Genomic DNA, 19,287 nt, shown 5'->3' with positions numbered 1-19,287 from the left:
ATGGGATCTTCGTTGCAGCATGTGGGATCTTTTAGTTGTGGCATGCATGAGGGATCTAGTTCCCCAACCAGGGATCGAACCCGGGCCCCCTGTGTTGGGAGTGTGGAGTCTTACCCACTGGACCACCGGGGAAGTCCCAAAGGGCAGATATTTTTAAAGATTTAATGGGATATCATTTTGGCCAATTTAATTTTTTTCATAAACCAGAACATCATTTCCCAACTTTCAGGCATCCATGTACAAACTTAATGACTTTTGTCCCATCTTTATACCACCTGTCCTATCATTTAGTGTTTTTCTTTAGCTATATTCATTTTTAGCTTAAATTCATTTTAAAAGGAAAATTTATATCTGTCATTATTGATTATCGCATAAAAATAATATATACTTGTTACAATTATAAAGCAATGGTTAAAATAAATGCAACTAAAACAAAGTTGTTAAATTTTGACCGAACACTAGTAGTGATGATATGTTCAGCCTGAAGTCTGTTTTTTCTTTGTTGAAGGGTGAGATTAGCAAGTGTTAAAGAGGTTGTAAAAGCATACTAACACCAGACTGAAACTTCTTCTTTGACGTAGAATAATAAAAATAGACTTTTCTTACTATGTGATTCAGTGTTATTTTATTTTATTTTATTTTTTCGGTACGCGGGCCTCTCACTGTTGTGGCCTCTCCTGTTGCGGAGCACAGGCTCCGGACGCGCAGGCTCAGTGGCCATGGCTCACGGGCCCAGCCGCTCCGCCGCATGTGGGATCTTCCCGGACCGGGGCATGAACCCGTGTCCCTTGCATCGGCAGGCGGACTCTCAACCACTGTGCCACCAGGGAAGCCCGATTCAGTGTTATTTAATGTAAGGACCATTTAAGCCACCATATAAGAAATGCCTCTATCCTTTAGTTTTCTCACTTATAAATGGAAGATTTGGAGCCTCCCACATTCTTAAGTTAATGCTATTTTTTAAAAGGTGAGTATATATTTAAAAACAACAACAAAAAAGCAGAGCCATGCTTTTTCCCTGAGCGCAGATCTAATTGTAGTAAAAGAGAATATTCATGTACTTTGTCATTCTGCCTTTTTCTTTGGGTTCCTTAACCATCTTCAGAACAAGTAGGTAGTGTTTCATTGTATGACTAGCCTGAACCATTTTTTTGATACATTTTTTTTACACAAAATATATGTATTAGGGAATGATTTTCCCTTTTGCAAAGTATTCTGGAAAGATTTACTTTTAAGTAACAAGTTCTATAGTAGATTATTCTTTGTTTGATACATTCAGTAAGGAAAAGAGGAAAGCCCTTCAGTCTTGATTATTAGGACCCTTATAGTAAAAGTGTGAGATACATGAGAAGTTATGATGAATAGTCTGTAATTCCAATATTCATGTGTGATAAAATAGTAACTTTTCTATTTTGTGCTTTTTAAAGATAGATACCAATTCTCTTTCTAGCTCTGGCTCTCACACCAACCCCCCATGTACATGGGAAGGAGGTGGGAGTGATGTACATATGTACGTACATATATATAGTTACATATATTTCTCATCTATATGTTGAAGGCTCACAGGGTGCCTTACAACTGAGTGTTTGATAAACTAAACTAGTCTCTTATAGTGTTGAATTTTAGTAGTGTTAAAACCCACCCCATTGTTTTACATAAAGTAATAATGACTTATATACAGCCACTCTGACCTTGGTCAGTTACTTAACCCTTTCTAAACCTCAGTTTCCTCATCAGTAAAATGGAGATAATAATACCTTTTTCTTAGAGTAGTGTGTATTATGAGCTCATCCTTATGACGTTTTTATTACAGGAACATGAAAAGCACTTAGTAAATGTTGATATGATGATGTGAATGATAATAGTTTCAGCTCAGGCTATACCTAGGTATATGAAACATCCTTATTTGGGATAGAGGTCATTTGTGGTTGGGGGAGGGAAGTGTAGGAGACTTCTTGTGCTGGTCAGTCCTAAATCAGTGACAATACTGAAATTTAAAATAGCCAGATTCAGTACACTGAAAGTCCATTCTCTGCATTTTCCTCAGCCTCCATAGATAACTGACATCTTGTAGGCTTCCAGTATAACTCCTTACCAATTTGGGTTATTTTCAATTTAGCTAACCACTCCAACTTTTCTTTTCTTCTAGGGTCATCACCAGTGTCGTCCCCAAGGAAGTCACCTCACCTGGTTTTGGACTTCTTCAGTTCGAATCTTTTAGTTGACTCTTCCTCACCAAGGTCTAATTCTAGTCCTGTAGATGCCCATGAAGTAGTTGGGACCGATTTTCTTATTTCTGATGAAAACCTTCAAAAGATGGAAAATGTGCTTGATCATTGGAGTTCAGGTCTTAAGGTATTACAGTGTTCACTTACAATTGTTTAATATGTAGTATAGCAGTTTTGCTCTTGATTGCACTGTTTATTCTTCTTTTCTTTGAATTAAAAAGTTAAAGAAAAACAAAAAAACTTTAGTTGCCTTAGATCAGTCCAGTATCTTAAATCTATGCCTCTCAATTGTTAACATCCATATGAATCATCTGGGGATTCTGTTAAACTGCAGCTTCTTATTCAGTCGGTCTTGGCCATGGTCCAAGATGGTGCATTTCTTTCTTTTTTTTTTTTGAAACGCACATAGTTAGACCTGTACCACTTTTTTAAAAATTTTTTTATTTAGTTTTATTTATTTATTTTTGGCTGCATTGGGTCTTCGTTGCTGCACATGGGCTTTCTCTAGTTGCAGTGAGCGGGGGCTACTCTTCATTGCTGTGTGCGCGCTTCTCATTGTGGTGGCTTCTCTTGTTGTGGAGCACAAGCTCTAGGCTCCCGGGCTTCAGTAGTTGTGGCACGTGGGCTCAGTAGTTGTGGCTTGCAGTCTCTAGAGCACAGGCTCAGTAGTTGTGGAGCATGGACCTAGTTGCTCCGTGGCATGTGGGATCTTCCCGGACCAGGGCTCGAACCTATGTCCCCTGCACTGGCAGGCAGATTCTTAACCACTGTGCCACCAGGGACGTCCCTAAGATGGTGCATTTCTAACAAGCTCCCAGGTGATGGTTCAGAAGCCATACTTTGAATAGCAAGGTTTTAAATAGTTGCTGGAACAGCTCTCCATGTGCTACTGAACTTCTCGAGATGTTTTGAAAGGCTCAGCCTGTGTGACTGAGAGAGACACCTATTGAGCCTTTCCCACATCGTACCTATGACTAATGGAAATGTCTCCTTTTATATGAAGCATAAGACCCAATTTTAGCAACATGTATTCATTTTATAGCCACTCTTATAGCAACCACAGTATGTAACTGATAAATCAATAAAAATTGATTTTTATTTTGGTGATGTTAATGGCCTCTAAATAAAACAAAGTAATCCAGAAATGGCAGTTTTTCTGCTATTTAAAATATAATGGAGAAAATGACAGTTCTTCTGAAACAGTTTGAGAAAACTAAGCTGAGTATTCACGTATGTGGAGAAATTATGGTCATGAGAGTTTTGTGGCATCTATATTTTCTCCATTATTTGGAACCTTAAATTCTAGAAGTAATCTTTTAGTATAATTTCTATCATTTTTCTCCAGGGAACAGGTTTCATACTTCTAATCGTGGCGTTAAGTCCATTGGAGTAATGTACCACCAACCATTTAAAAATTGTCCTATGTTCAGTTAACCATACTGTTACCCAGTTTTTTAATACTGTTATCCAGTTTTTTGATAACATGATTATTTGGTCTTTTTATTTATGCCAGTCAGTAGGGTGAAAAGGGATCAGTCTTAGCAATTTGTTGTAAGGTGGCTGTTGTGATGAATGATTTGGAGGAAGAAAACATCAACTCCAATGGTTTCCACTGTTCATCTCTATCTAAATAATATCCTAGTCCTGTGGCTCAGCCTAGGCCATAGTCCTGCATTTCCTTTTTGTCTGATCTACCTTAATATGGATATTTAAGTCCTTGAGTAAACAAAGGAACTGTTTATTAATGAATGAGACCTAAAAAATATTTTAATGACACTAAGGTTTCATACAAAGTAACTTAAAATAGGGAAAAAAATCATGTCCTTAGTATGGTGAATGTGAACTAAGAAGAGCTGTGACTGTTGAACTTGCAGATGTTTTCATTAGTGGATTTTTTTTTAATAGCTCTTATGTTGATTGTTCTGATTTTTAAAAATTTTTTCTTAATTTCAGTGTCATTTTATGAAGCGGTATTAAGGAACAGACTACTTAATTGTCAGTATATTTATTTTTCAGACAAACATCATATCTGAACTAAGTAAATGGAGACTTAATTTTATTGACTGGCACCGAATGGAAATGAAAAAAGAGAGAGAAAAGCATGCAGCAGATATAAAACAACTGTGCAGCCAGATCAACAGCTTGAAGGAGCTGCAAAAAACCTATGAAGTCTCCATTGGGAGAAAAGATGAGGTCTTCTTTTTCATACTGCTTTTTAACTGAGATTCAGTAAATGTCTTGCTGGGTAATAAATGCCAGGAACTGATTGTTTAGATCATTACAAGATACAAAGGGAAGATCATTTTCAGAAACTGGTAGAAAAATAGATGCATAGAAACAAGATTTATTCTTCACATTAAATGTGCCAGGATCACGTCATTTTATCTTTGCCATCACGTTTTGTGTGCTCTAAGAGTGCATATTAAGTGTGGGAACACTAGTCTTTTCTTCCCAATCTTTTCTTCCTAACTGCCCTTAACAGAATGTCAGGGAACCAGCATTACCCACATTTTCAACCATCCTTTCGGAGGGGCATAAGTATCCCACATTCTATCTGTTATATGTCTTTATTCATTAATGAAGTCCTTCATTTTGTTGATAAGCACAAGAGCACTGTTTATTTCACTTTCTGTCAGCCTCTTAAGAACTTGAGAGTAGGGTTCAAATCTGGGCTAATTTTGTGCTTCCCAACAGCACCTTGAACAAAGCAGATGGGCAGCAAATCTGTAGCTCCCCCAGGAGGATGGTGACCTTCAGAGAAGAGGGACTCACAGCAGACACCTCAGCTACTTGTCTGCAGATGCAGCACTCACTGTTTTAATGAACTAGATAAGATTATTGGTTTTTTTAAATATACTTTTTTGGGGGTGTTATAGGGTGCAATGTAAAATTGATCATTTTACGTAGTTTGCTTTTTTGAAACAATAGATACTAATGTCAGTCATTTTCTCTATTACCCTCAAAATTCTCTCCTAAGGTTTTAAAATATTTTATTAAATTTAATTTTTTTATTTCAAAAGTGTCACACGCAAAAAGAGTATATATGCATGTCCAGTTTTTGAAAATAAAGTGAACAGCCATGTGCCACTACACAGTTTAATGGACTATTACTAGTATCTTAGAATTCCTGCCCTTTTCCACTTTTGAAAATTATTTAAAGAACCAGAATGTCTCTCAGTAAATATACCAAATCTTTTTTTAATGGGACCATTTTTAGATATATATTTCAGTTACTCAGTTCTTTATAAGAAAGAATATTGGGCTTCTCTGGTGGCACAGTGGTTGAGAGTCCGCCTGCCGATGCAGGGGACGCAGGTTCATGACCCAGTCTGGGAAGATCCCACATGCCGTGGAGCGGCTGGGCCCGTGAGCCATGGCTGCTGGGCCTGCGCGTCCGGAGCCTGTGCTCCACAACGGCAGAGGCCACAGCAGTGAGAGGCCCGTGTACTGCAAAAAAAAAAAAAAAATTATTTCAGGATTTAAAAACCTTCATAGATTTTTTTTTTAAAGAACAGGAATAATATCACTGAAAAAGTACATCAAAGTGTAACAATTATTTGCTTTTATGAGTTTGTTGAATCCAGAAAATCATTAAACAATTATTGAGAAACTTCTAATCCAAGGTATTGAAGGTATTTAGGGGCTAGAAAGATATTTTAAACCTGGTCTCTGCCCTCAAGTCTAGTGAATAAAAACATTTTGTATAAGTAGTAAAACTCTCAAATGTATGTTTGTTTTTCTTGAATTAAATTCCAGTGATCATATTAATTTTCATATACTGTATATAAACATTTTATTGATTATTACCAGGATACACATAATGAAGATTTCTTTCCTCTTTCGTTCCCCTTCATTCATTGATAAGTAGTGTATTCATATGGGAAAGTTTTTTAATGAGGTTAACTAGATGAATACAGTAGTGATCCATAAGTATTCTCTCTAGCATTTTTTGATATATAAAAAAACCCTTTTACTGATTGCTGTTTACAGGTGATTTCTAGCTTGTCTCATGCCATAGGCAAGCAAAAGGAAAGGATAGAGTTGATGAGAACATTCTTCCGCTGGCAAATCAGCCATGTCAAATCCAGACAGGACGTAAGTGTGAAAAAGAAAAGCTGACTGACACTTATTAGACTTCTGAACTCAGAAGCATTTAGAATCATGTATTAGAACTCTTGTTCAAGTCAAAGAAAGATTTTTTTTAGTAAGTCAAAATGAATTAACAATTTAATGTTACTCTTGTTTTAAAGGAACTTGATTTTTGGTATGGCTTGGGAAAAAATACTTCTTATATTTTATAGACTTATTGATATATCATTTTCTACTTCATAGTAGATTAGTAAGAACTGTACCTAAATTACAGATGTCCTGGTGGTGGAATCCCCTTTAACAAATTTGACTTCAGATGTAATCACATGAATTTATCACCTTTAGCATATCATATGCTTCCTATATTAGTTCTACTTCTAAAATACCTGAATATATCATCTTCATAAAGAGGCAATACTATAATTATAAAATTGCATGTTTGTTGCATAACTTGCCTTAATAAGAATTAAAGAAATCCATGTCCATAAGCTTTTTAAAAATTATCCTTAGTTTATATATAATTTAAACTTGAATATCTTTTATTTTAATTAAGTGAGCTGAATCAGCCGCATAGCACAGGGAGATGAGCTCGGTGCCTTGTGACCACCTAGAGGGGAGGGTGGGAGGGAGGGAGACGCAAGAGGGAGGAGATATGGGGATATATGTATATGTATAACTGATTCACTTTGTTATAAAGCAGAAACTAACACACCATTGTAAAGCAATTATACTCCAATAAAAATGTTAAAAAAAAAGTGAGCTGAATCAGTATATCAGTATAAATATAAGCTGAGAATAGTAAGTTATTGTATCAGAAGTAGAAAAGTATGAAAGTATATATGTATCCCACAAGAAGGCAGAATACAGAGACTCAAAGAGTGTAGGGGATGGAGATTATATATATATATATAATTTTTTTATATATGATGCCCATGTGAGTCATGGAGTAATCTTTGTGCATTTAGTTCCAAGAGATTAATATTTAAGGAAAAGGCTGTTACTGTCATGGAATAGGATTTCTCCTTTAAGAATACTTATTAGTGCTTCTTTTTTAAAATTAATCCCAATAGATTAAATCTACATTAACCATATTTAAAAGAGCTATTTAAAACTGAGTCATATTTTGAAAGTTATTTATTGGGTGACATAATGAGAATATGTTCAACTGTTAGTTGAAATAGTTGAAGTTGCCATCAGTTTTTGAATAAAAATATTTTTTAAGAAAATCAAAAATTGGATATGCTCCTTCAAAAGAATTTAAATTCATTGATAAAAGAAGAATAGCATATGCTCCTACTAGGATCATTTTGGTACTAAATATGATGGTAAAGTATGTAAATTAAATTAATCTGCTTATGGTGGTGGCCACCAAGCTGTAGAGAAAGCAGGGCCATCTGGAGCCACAGTCACCACCCTTTCTGCCTTCCAGCTCCTAGCCCTGTTTTCAGCTAAAAGGTCATGCGAATTCATAACCAAGATGGCAAGGGGCAAGTTAACTCATTTTCTTTCATTTGTTTTTTGTTTTCCCCCTACCTTGATTAGTTGCATAAAGCAATGATGTAATGGATAAGAGCTTAGGCTCTGGAATGAGGCAAGGTTGGCTTTTCCCTTTCTGCCTGTATGACCTAGGCAGGTTGCTTAACCTCTTTAAGCCTGTCCTCCCATCTGCACATGAGAAGAACACGATTACACAGTATTAAATGATAATGCATGTACCCTGCTTCCCGCAGGCTGATGTTTTTTGTTACTACTGCCAGTATATTTTACCAGTCCACTGTGTTTTTGAGGTTGTATATTACTTTCGTTTAGGTTTATGAAAGTAAACTAGCTGACCAGTACTTCCAGAGAACTTTACTGAAGAAAGTCTGGAGAGGCTGGCGGGCCATAGTACAGAAGCAGTGGAAAGAAGTGGTGGAACGAGCTTGCCAAGCAAGAGCTGAGGAAGTCTGTGTCCAGATTTCCAATGACTATGAAGCCAAAGTTGCAGTGGTAAACTTTTTTTTTCACTTTTTTAATAAAAGTAAAAAAGATGGGTAGCATCACTCACTGTTAGTTTACAGTTAGGCAGAGTAACCCATTTCTCCAATTTCATTCAGTGCAGTGTGGGTTCAAATGAGACTACTGGGAACGAACAGTACTAGTCAGACTTACAGACTTATTTGTTCTTTTAAGTAGTTATAACTTTGACCTCCAAACCTGTGTTAAATCTCTTGCATGTACATTTCTCTTGGAAATGTAAATCAGCCACAGATCCTTACATCTCTAAGAAAGCATACTTTCTTAGGCTTCTTTTGGCCTTTATTGTATAAAGTGTTTGTATATAAATTGAAGTTATTTAGACTTATAACAATAATATTAACATTGTTTCCATGGGAAAACGTTTGAGACCCAAAATGAAAATAAAACCATACTAAAGAATGCAGTAGGCCTCTTGAAATCAAATATTAAGAGGAAAAAAAATTTTTTCATCATTATAACACTAAATTCTTAAAGTTTTATTATGCAAATAATTTTCTGCAATTGAAAATGACATGCAAAACCGCAGTCCCTTTTTTATTTTTTTAAATTTATTTTAATTTATTTTTATTTTTGGCTGCATTGGGTCTTCATTGTTGCGCTGGGCTTTCTCTAGTTGCAGAGAGCGGGGGCTGCTCTTCGTTGCGGTGCGCAGACTTCTCATTGCAGTGGCTTCTCTTGTGGCAGAGTACAGGCTCTAGGCGCAAGGGCTTCAGTAGTTGTGGCGCATGGGCTTAGTTGCTCTGCAGCATGTGGGATCTTCCCGGACCAGGGCTCGAACCCATGCCCCTTGCATCGGCAGGTGGATTCTTAACCACTGCGCCACCAGGGAAGTCCCATGCAGTCCCTTTAGATTTGGTCTGTGGGAAAGTGTTGTACCTAATGGCACTTTGCACTTTAAATTCTATAGATAACATCTAGTTAAAAAAAAAACAAAAAAAAAAACTGTTACTGTTGCAGGTGTTTAGTTATTTTTTTCTGAAGGGGTGAGGGCTGTTTGGGGCTCTTAATATATTTTGTTTAGTATCCTACATAAAAATTTTATGGTGAGAAATAACATCATTCTGTATAATTAGAACACATCAATCAGGATTGGGACTGGTGTAAAATTCCCTTTGTTTAAACCCTGACTTTATGGTTAGGAATGAAAATGGTTTGTTGATGGAGACAATAGAGGTTAGATGCATCTTTTAAAATAAATTGAGACACAGCAGAAGACGTATGTGGTAAAGTGATTTTAGTATTTCACACAAAAATAACTTCACAGTATAAGTCTCTTTTTTTTTTTAAACAATAGATATTCTTCCTTGTGTCTCAATTTTTTTCTCTTCTTTTTAAAAATTTTCCTAATTTTAGTTATCTGGAGCTTTGGAAAATGCAAAAGCTGAGATCCAAAGGATGCAGCATGAAAAAGAGCACTTTGAAGATTCCATGAAGAAAGCTTTCATGAGGGGTGTATGTGCATTAAATCTTGAAGCCATGACTATATTTCAAAGCAGAGGTGATACAGGTTAGTATTTTGTTTAAGATTCTCTGCTTACTTTCAAAAAGGGTTTGAGGAGATTTCAGTGATTGGTGTGGTCTGCAGTACTGATTTTCTGCAGTAACTATGTCTTATCCAGGCACTGCTATTTTTAATATCATGGTGTTATATTCAGTTTTAAATCTGCCATGAAAATTCTCTCAGTCATGGTTACTTACAGTATCTTATATCTGATCAAGTAAACTGTTAACTCAAGTATTTAGGCTCAATGTTATAATAATGCTTTGAATGTATAACATTATTTTAAGGCTCTTTTAACTATAATGGTAATGCCTTTAAGTATAAAATTTCATTTCTGTTTTTTTCTAAGTAGCCAAATTCCTTAGACTGTTTTCATTATTAAATATTTCTTGTCTATTCATGGTTTCCCATTTTTTAAAAATTGCTTGTCTTCCAGTGCAAGAGAGTCCTCAACTAAAACTCATTTTCAACAAGTATACATATCGGCCTATCTATAGAAGTTGAGTAAAATAATTCTATGTCAAGAAAGGTCCATGTATTGGCTAGGATCTGAGTGGCTTTTGTCATCCACATGGCTTAGAACAGCTTTGCCACCAATTTACAAGGAGGCCTATTTTCCTCACTGGGTTTTAGTTTTCTTCTCTGAACAAAGAAGATAATATAAATCTTCCTTACCTGCTTCATAGAGGATTCTTGTGAGAATGCAGTGAAATATAATTGAAAGCACTTTAAAAGACAAAAAATACTTAAACATGTAAGAGGATACTCATGATATAATTACTGCAGTCTTAAGTCAGCCTCCAAAGTTTCATGTACACATTGAACATTTTTGCAGTATTTCCTCATATTAAATCCTGTTTGAATCTCAGTTTATTTATTGAGACAATTTCATTTTGTACCATCATTAATATGATTTCAGTCCTGTGAATAACTTGTCTGTGCTTGTTATGCCCTCATTTTAAAGCATCAATAAACAGTTTTTATTTCAATTGTGCACGCTATAGATGGTAGTGAGTTAAGGCAAATCGTTTTCTTTCTCAGACAGTCATGGTATGTGGCCCACATGCAAGTTAGAAACTTAGAATCATAGAATCTTGAAGCTGAATGGTTTATCTTGCTAATACCCAAATGAGTACTTGATTTCTCTAGTAAATCGTATTTTAATTGAGTATTAATGCTAAAAACAAACTTACCGTCCCCAATGATTGGATAGTCTGCTTTCGGTTGTAATTGTTAGCAAGTTGTATATATTAAATTGAAGAATTTAATTATCTACTTGTAACAGATACTGGGTTTCACAAGTACAGTGAGAAATTATAATCATTAGAACTTGCTACATTCAATTGCAAGAAATCTATTTCTTGTAACCTACTTAAGAAGGTTACGAATTTACTTAGGACAGAGTGTCTTACCACCTTAATAAATTTACTGTCTTAAATTTTAAATTCAAATACAGCTATGTCTCTTACAGGCAAATATCCATAACAGGATTTGGAGAAAATGTATTCTGATAATTATACAACATGATTTATTTTGCTCCTATTGCTTTTAAGTCTACTGTCATCTGCAGCTAATGCCAGGTTATGGGATCCCAGCTGTTTTCAGTGGCCTTGTGCTTTGTTTCGTTTTGTTTAATTTTGGCTGTGCTGTGCGGCATGTGGGATCTTAGTTCCCCGACCAGGGATCAAACCTGCACCCCCTGCATTGGAAGCACAGAGTCTTAACCACTGGACTGCCGGGGAAGTCCCCTTGTGCTTTGTTTACCATAACAATGGGTAATAAAGATAAACAGGACTAGTAAGACACATGTTAGCAGTACACACTAGTGTTGATGGAGCTACCAAAGGCAAAAGTTCAGTGTAATGTAATGCTGGATTTGCTCTGTGATATTTGTCTTGTGGCATTTTAATAACAGCTATTAAAATAAATTTTTAAAAATTCTCACAAGAGGAACTTCCCTGGTGGTGCAGTGGTTAAGAATCCACCTGCCAATGCAGGGGACACGGGTTTGAGCCCTGGTCCGGGAAGATCCCACATGCTGCAGGGCAACTAAGCCCGTGTACAACAACTACTGAGCCTGCGCTCTAGAGCCTGCAGACCACAACTACTGAGCCCGCATGCCACAATTACTGAAGCCCACGCACCTAGAGCCCATGCTCTGCAACAAGAGAAGCCACCGCAATGAGAACCCCGCGAACCGCAACGAAGAGTAGCCCCTGCTCACCACAACTAGAGAAAGCCCGTGCACAGCAACGAAGACCCAAGGCAGCCAAAAACAAATTTTAAAAATAAATTCTCACAAGAAAAAAAAAATTACTTCTGGCCCCCTTAAAGCAATTTTTTTTTTGTTTGCGGTACGCGGGCCTCTCACTGTTGTGGCCTCTCCCGTTGCGGAGCACAGGCTCCGGACGCGCAGGCTCAGCGGCCATGGCTCACGGGCCCAGCCGCTCCGCGGCATGTGGGAGCTTCCCGGACCGGGGCACGAACCCGTGTCCCCTGCATCGGCAGGCGGACTCTCAACCACTGCACCACCAGGGAAGCCAAAGCAATTGTTTTTTATAATGCAGATTTTAATAATACAGTGTTTCTAATGTACTTGTTAGAGCAAAATAAATATATATTTTTTATCTCTTTTGATTCTCTGCTAGCCATAATCTGCAGTGCATCTCATGTTGTACAATATCCTAATCAATCTTATAGCTTAGATAAAAGTTTCTATGAGGTAGACAAAATATGTCAATACCAATGGCCTTTAAAGGGATACCTGCCAATTTTTAAAGTAGTTTTAGGAACAGTAGAAAAATGCTTTCCAACTGAAAAACATACCCAGTTAAAGCGAGAATAATTACTATACTGGTTCCACATAAGTCTGCCACCCACCTAAAAAAAGAGACAATCAGTCACTTTCTATGAAAAACATGTTAAAACTCAGTGTGTGTGTGTGTTTTGTTTTCAAAGCAAAAGCAGTATATGTTGAATTCATCTCTTTCATCAAATTATTTCAAAGGACCTATGCATTGTAATCCTCATTAAACTTTGTTAATGAAGTAACTATTGCTCTATTTTATGTAAAGATGATAGTCTAAGAAAGACAAGAACTTATACAGAAGTCCAAATTTCTGGATGGAACTTATACAGAAGTCCAAATTTCTGGAATTTCTGGAATGAGGACAACACGGAAAACCTTTTCAGCATAGGGCTACATAATGCCCTCTATTCATATATTCTGAAACATCTCAGTGACTGAATATTGGAATCCTCACCCTGATGTTTGGTACCAGGAAGATATAGTCTTTTTTTTTTAAATTTTATTTATTTTTGGCTACGTTGGGTCTTCATTGATGCACACGGGCTTTCTGTAGTTGCGGTGCGCGGGCTTCTTATTGCGGTGACTTCTCTTGTCGCAGAGCACAGGCTCTCGGTGTGTGGGCTTCAGTAATTGTGGCGCACAGGCTCTGTAGTTGTGGCCCACAGGCTTAGTTGCTCCGTGGCATATGGGATCTTCCCGGACCAGGGATCGAACCCGTGTCCCCTGCATTGGCAGGTGGATTCTTAACCACTGCGCCACCAGGGAAGCCCCGAAGATATAGTCTTAAATGGAAATTTTAACCAAATTCTAATGCTGGGGGGTGGAAATCTAGAATAGGACTCTTTATCCTGGCTTCTGGAAGCTGACATTATTTATTCCTTTGATCTAAGATTAAGGTTCAGTTTTGAGAGGTTTCTATATATGTGTCACTAAAATCAGTTAAGTGTGCAAATATGTTCTTAATTCATGACATAATCTACCTGCAAGAACTCATTTCTTTTACAGTATCAAAAGTAAAGATTTTAGTGTTACTTATTGATTTATTATTGTTTGCTGAAAAAATCAAGAATTAAAAATACATTGGTTTTGTTAGGCTAAGAGCAATAGATGGTAAATGAAGAGGGTATGGTGATATCAGAAAACTATTCTAAAGATCTAAATACCAGGCCATTTATCAGGATAGTTGTATTAAATAATGCAAAGAACATAAATCTTTAGGCACAATGTGACCATATTATTATAGTGGTTGTAAGGTCCCAGCTGAGTACATAATTTATTTTTTTACATAAGAGCAAATCATTCATTAGCTTTCACATGTTGAAGGAACTGGTCTGAAGTCTTTAGTGGTTAATGCTGACATTAACCAGTTAACACTGACCAACTGCATTAACCGAACAGTGTTAACCTATCCAGTATATGACACATTTCTACATTTCTGCTGGACCACATTTTGGAGATTATGTATTTTCATTGTTGGGAAGATAAAAGTAATCTTAACTTGGAAGAGTGTTAATGGAATTAATTTGTGATTTATAGGGACAGACTTCACAAATAATAAAAGGGAAGAGTATGGTCCTGGTGTTCAAGGAAAAGAACATTCTTCTCATTTGGATCCTTCAGCTCCTCCGATGCCCTCAGCAGTTGCAGTGCCGCCATCCCCGCCAGCGGCAGCCCTGGGAGCCACCTGCACTGCTGCCTTTCCCTCTGCTGCTTCCATCACTCCTGCCGGGGCTGCTTCCACTTCCTCTGTTCACCTTCCTGTTTCTGCTCCTCATGGCGCTGCACCGACAGCTACAGCTTCCTCTACACAGGAAGAAATGGTCAGTACAGTTAACTCAGGTGCCTATGTTGGGAAAAAGGTTCCAAACTTGTTTGTATATTGGATATTTTGAACTCAGAACATATTTTCCCATGGAGAAAAGAGTCTATGTGGTCTTTAGGCCAATCCACAGAAAATATTTAATACACAAAGTAGCTAAAACATGAATTTGTAATGAAAATAATACCTGAAACTTCTATTACAATAGTGATAATTAAACAAAAATGAAGAAATTATTAATTTTAAAGGAAATTAGTGGGTACTTTCAAGGGCTTAGGAGGCTAATGGCCTTTTTGTATATTCTTATTTAACTACAGCTTCCCTTTTCCTGGATGCAAACATATTAACACTACTCTGTAGTGACTCCATCTTGGTTAGGTTTTAAGTTTTCATTTATAATTGGAATGAAGATAGGAATTGTTTTTCCTAAAGTCACTAGCTGCTAATAGAGGAGTCCATAGAGGGGGAAGAGTACTGAATGAGGATGGTGTATTTGTGGGAGAATTTACCTGAAGTTAAATTAATCAAGCTATTAATATGCATACTGTGGTTCTGACTTCTCGGCCTCCTGTCATTAAACCTGTATTCTTCAGTGTCTCTCAAGTGAAGGGCACAGGGATACAGGCCAAGCTTATCAGACTCACCTCTGCACGGCTTTTTTTTTTAAAAAAACCCTATGCCCTTAGAGAAATGCAAATCAAAACTACAATGAGATACCATCTCACACCGGTCAGAATGGCCATCATCAAAAAATCTAGAAACAATAAATGCTGGAGAGGGTGTGGAGAAAAGGGAACACTCTTGCACTGCTGGTGGGAATGTGAATTGGTACAGCCACTATGGAGAACAGTATGGAGGTTCCTTAAAAAAACTACAAATAGAACTACCATATGACCCAGCAATCCCACTACTGGGCATATACCCTGAGAAAACCATAATTCAAAAAGAGTCATGTACCAAAATGTTCATTGCAGCTCTATTTACAATAGCCAGGAGATGGAAACAACCTAAGTGTCCATCATCGGATGAATGGATAAAGAAGATGTGGCACATATATACAATGGAATATTACTCATCCATAAAAAGAAACGAAATTGAGCTATTTGTAGTGAGGTGGATGGACCTAGAGACTGTCATACACAGTGAAGTAAGTCAGAAAGAGAAAGACAAATACCATGTGCTAACACATATATATGGAATTTAAGGAAAAAAAATGTCATGAAGAACCTAGGGGTAAGACAGGAATAAAGACACAGACCTACTGGAGAATGGACTTGAGGATATGGGGAGGGGGAAGGGTAAGCTGCGACAAAGTGAGGGAGTGGCATGGACATATATACACTACCAAACGTAAAATAGATAGCTAGTGGGAAGCAGCCGCATAGCACAGGGAGATCAGCTCGGTGGTTTGTGACCACCTAGAGGGGTGGGATAGGGAGGGTGGGAGGGAGGGAGACGCAAGAGGGAAGAGATATGGGAACATATGTATATGTATAACTGATTCACTTTGTTATAAAGCAGAAACTAACAAAAAAAATAAAATAAAAAATAAAAATTTTCCATATAATAAACATTATGTTTAAAAAACAAAAACCTTATGCCCTTCTTCCCTACTCTGGCTTGGATCTGGCACAAAGGCATGTACAGTTCTATAAAGGTGCTGGGATGATTCAGATTTGCTTGTCTCCCTCTCCTCCCTGACCCTAACCACTTACATGAGAGGAAGGAAGATGGCAGAGTAGGTTTTAGGTCTTAATTAAGATTTACAGGGGCTTCCCTGGAGGTCCAATGGTTAAGAATCCGCCTTCCAATGCAGGGGACATGGGTTCGATCCCTGGCCAGGGAACTAAGATACCACATGCCATGGGGCAATTAAGCCCGCACGCCACAACTGCGGAGCCCACACACCTCAACTAGAGAGAAGCCTATGTGCCTCAATGAAGATCCCGTGTGCCACAACTAAGACCCAACGCAGCCAAAAAAAAAAAAAAAAGAGTTACACAGGCCATTAGAGCTAGGCAGCTCTCTGCAGCCAAGGGACGCATGAGTCAGCCAGACAGTTGGTCATCTGAAGTATTCCAGCCTTTTGCTTTTCTTTTTTTTTAAATTTAGTTTTGTCTCGTTGGGTCTTTGTTGCTGTGCGCGGGCTTTCTCTAGTTGCGGCGAGTGGGGGCTACTCTTCATTGCGGTGTGCGGGCTTCTCATTGCGGTGGCTTCTCTTGTTGCGCAGCATGGGCTCTAGGCGCGCGGGCTTCAGTAGTTGTGGCACGTGGGCTCAGTAGTTGTGGCGCACAGGCTTAGTTGCTCCACGGCATGTGGAATCTTCCCGGACTAGGGCTCGAACCCATGTCCCCTGCATTGGCAGACGGATTCTTAACCACTGCACCACCAGGGAAGTCCCTTGAATTTCTGCCTTTTGGAAGCTACTAACTTTGGGGAAAAATATGTTGAGATCTGCTATTTTGCATTTCTTAAATATGACTTAAGAGAAATTTGAATGTGTGGGGGAGTTTTGATTTAGAAATAAGACACTAAAATTCAACCCTGACATGCGTTCAGGCTGTGTTTATTTTTCATGATTACACATTTCGAAGTGTGATCCTATACTGATGATCTCATTTAAATAAACACAGTGAGTATTTATTTCTGGTTTGTCATTCATGCTGCATATCCAGATAACACACAGAGCTAGATTTTTCAAAATTCCCTTCTTAAAATATGACTGCACCACTTGTACATCTGGGTTTGTATCTGAATCTGAACATGCATAACGAGAACCAAATGAATGAGTGTACTTACCACCCTTTTTATTTTTTGAAACAATTTGGTCACCTGAGATAATTTTGAAGTCTTTGAAACCTGAAAAACACAATATTATATAGACAGCCCTTCTTCCCCCACCCCTCCAGCTACATCTTGCTCCTTCGAAACAGACACCCATTCAATTTCATTCACATAAGTACAGCATTTAGGGTTAGAGAGAAAGGAGAATCACAAGTAAATCAATCTGTAAGTGCCATGCTAGTTTTCTTCCTTTCTTATTTAATTAAAATACTCAGATTTACCTCAAATATGTCTTCTTGTTTTTAAAAAGAACCATATTGACAAAAGCAAAAACAAATACATTACTTGGATTACTTACCTTACATGAAACCATTATTGTTGGGAACAGGAAAAGAGAGATTTGTGATCCAGGCCTGGCTATCTTTCTCTTCATTTGAATCACAGAGGATTCCTATGAACATTCAAAACTTTTTCTAGTCTTCTTCAGTAATTTCCAGTACCTAAAAGGAGGTGTGTGTAGAAAGTAAACTGCAGAGAATCAGGAGACAAATAACTGGAGAAGGGAGGATTACCATTCTAGTGAAAGAATATTTTCATCTGTGAAATTATTTCCTTTCTGCAGACATCATCAGTATGTTAAATATCAGAATTTCATGGTGGAAAATATTTTCAAAAAACATGTGCTCGCTTCGGCAGCACGTTTACTGAAAAAATATATATATTAGGCAGTTATACAAGCAAATGTACTATTGCAGTTCACAAAGTTGAACAACAGATGGCACTTCAGTTTTTCTAACTCCATTTGAAATAATCGAGGGGTTTTAATTGGATTTTTAAGCTATTCAGTAAAGTTTCTCTTCTAACTTTGCTCTTCATCTGAACAGAAAGTGAAAGGCTAGCATTAGTCAGTTGGGCCTGCTCTCCCTGTTTCATACATGAGGAAATTGAGGCTTAGGGAGAGTAACTTGCCAGTGGACACAATTACTAATGCAATTGTAATTCAGACTTTGACAGTCTGGCTTCAGAGCCCTGTACTCAACCAATAATCTGCATTGTTTCCATGTCAGATATTAAGATACAAATATTGGGGCTTTTTAAATATGTCATTTCCCTTTTTCTTATTCCTTTTGATTTTTGCCCCGCTAATGTAATTAGTTGATCATGAAAAAAAAAAAATGAGTACATGTACTACTATTGACGTAAATGTAATCTTTCTGGTGTATTGTCCAGTGGTAGGCAACAAAAACTGTAAAACCTGACATTACCTTTTGATATGATCATCTCGCTTTTTGCAGTACATTCTACAAATAACTTTCAAAGGAAAAGGAAAATCCAGGAATTCCTTGGTGGTCCAGTGGTTAGGGCTCTGTGCTTTCACTGCTGAGGGCCCGGGTTCCACCCCGGTCAGGGAAGTAAGATCCCACAAGCCGCGTGGTACAGCCAAAAAAAAAAAAAAAAGAGAAAAATCCTTTTTTTTTTTTTTTTAAATTACAAAAGTTTGCTATATATAATAGGAAAAGAACTGGGACAGTTAAACTGCAGTTTGTTGATATAAAAACCTCTCATTAAAAATGATAGCTTGTCTCATATATAAAATAGATAATAAGAACCTGCTGTATAAAAATAAAATTCAAAAAAAAATGATAGCTGGTCTCTATTCATGAAAAGAAGTATATTAACAATGCCATAAGAAAAAGGGGAGGACACAAAAGCATATGAGCAATGATGATTTATCCATAAGGGTCAGAAGTTCATAAAACAGATTAGCGGTTCAAGAATTAGGGATTGTTTGGGAAGGGAGATGGGTATGACTCTAAAGAAAGGACAGCACGAGGGAGAGCTTTGTGGTGATGGAATAGTTCTGTATCTTGATTGCAGTGATAGTTACAGGAATCTACACATGTGATAAAGTGACATAGATCTATACCCAGGCATCATTCCAACATCAGCTTCCTGGTTTTGACATTGTAATTACATAAGATATAATCATTGCAGGAAACTGGGTGAAGAATACACAGGACCTCTCTATGCTCTCTTT

General features: G+C 37.4%; 1 protein-coding gene and 1 long non-coding RNA gene across 6 annotated transcripts in view; one reads left to right on the top strand and one right to left on the bottom strand.

The window, feature by feature from the left end:
• POC5 (POC5 centriolar protein) overlaps window positions 1-19,287 on the top strand; it is a 33,370-nt gene that overhangs the window by 10,747 nt on the left and 3,336 nt on the right. For all 5 annotated transcript variants that reach the window (XM_079918094.1, XM_079918093.1, XM_079918097.1 and 2 more), the window contains 6 exons: window positions 2,150-2,355; window positions 4,245-4,421; window positions 6,219-6,323; window positions 8,127-8,306; window positions 9,690-9,843; window positions 14,183-14,466. In XM_079918094.1, the coding sequence (XP_079774220.1) occupies window positions 2,150-2,355; window positions 4,245-4,421; window positions 6,219-6,323; window positions 8,127-8,306; window positions 9,690-9,843; window positions 14,183-14,466 (1,106 nt within the window). The remainder of the gene's footprint in view (window positions 1-2,149; window positions 2,356-4,244; window positions 4,422-6,218; window positions 6,324-8,126; window positions 8,307-9,689; window positions 9,844-14,182; window positions 14,467-19,287) is intronic.
• Window positions 14,327-17,708, bottom strand: LOC307184537. Its single transcript, XR_013827736.1, has 3 exons — window positions 17,608-17,708; window positions 17,265-17,324; window positions 14,327-14,449 (listed from the first exon to the last, which is right to left on the bottom strand). It is a non-coding gene; the product is annotated as an uncharacterized lncRNA (long non-coding RNA).

The sequence above is a fragment of the Stenella coeruleoalba genome, assembly GCF_951394435.1.
Source record: "Stenella coeruleoalba genome assembly, chromosome: 3".
NCBI lineage: Eukaryota > Metazoa > Chordata > Mammalia > Artiodactyla > Delphinidae > Stenella > Stenella coeruleoalba.
The sequence above is the reverse complement of the archived record's forward strand: the minus strand, read 5'-3'. Positions and strand labels throughout refer to the sequence as shown.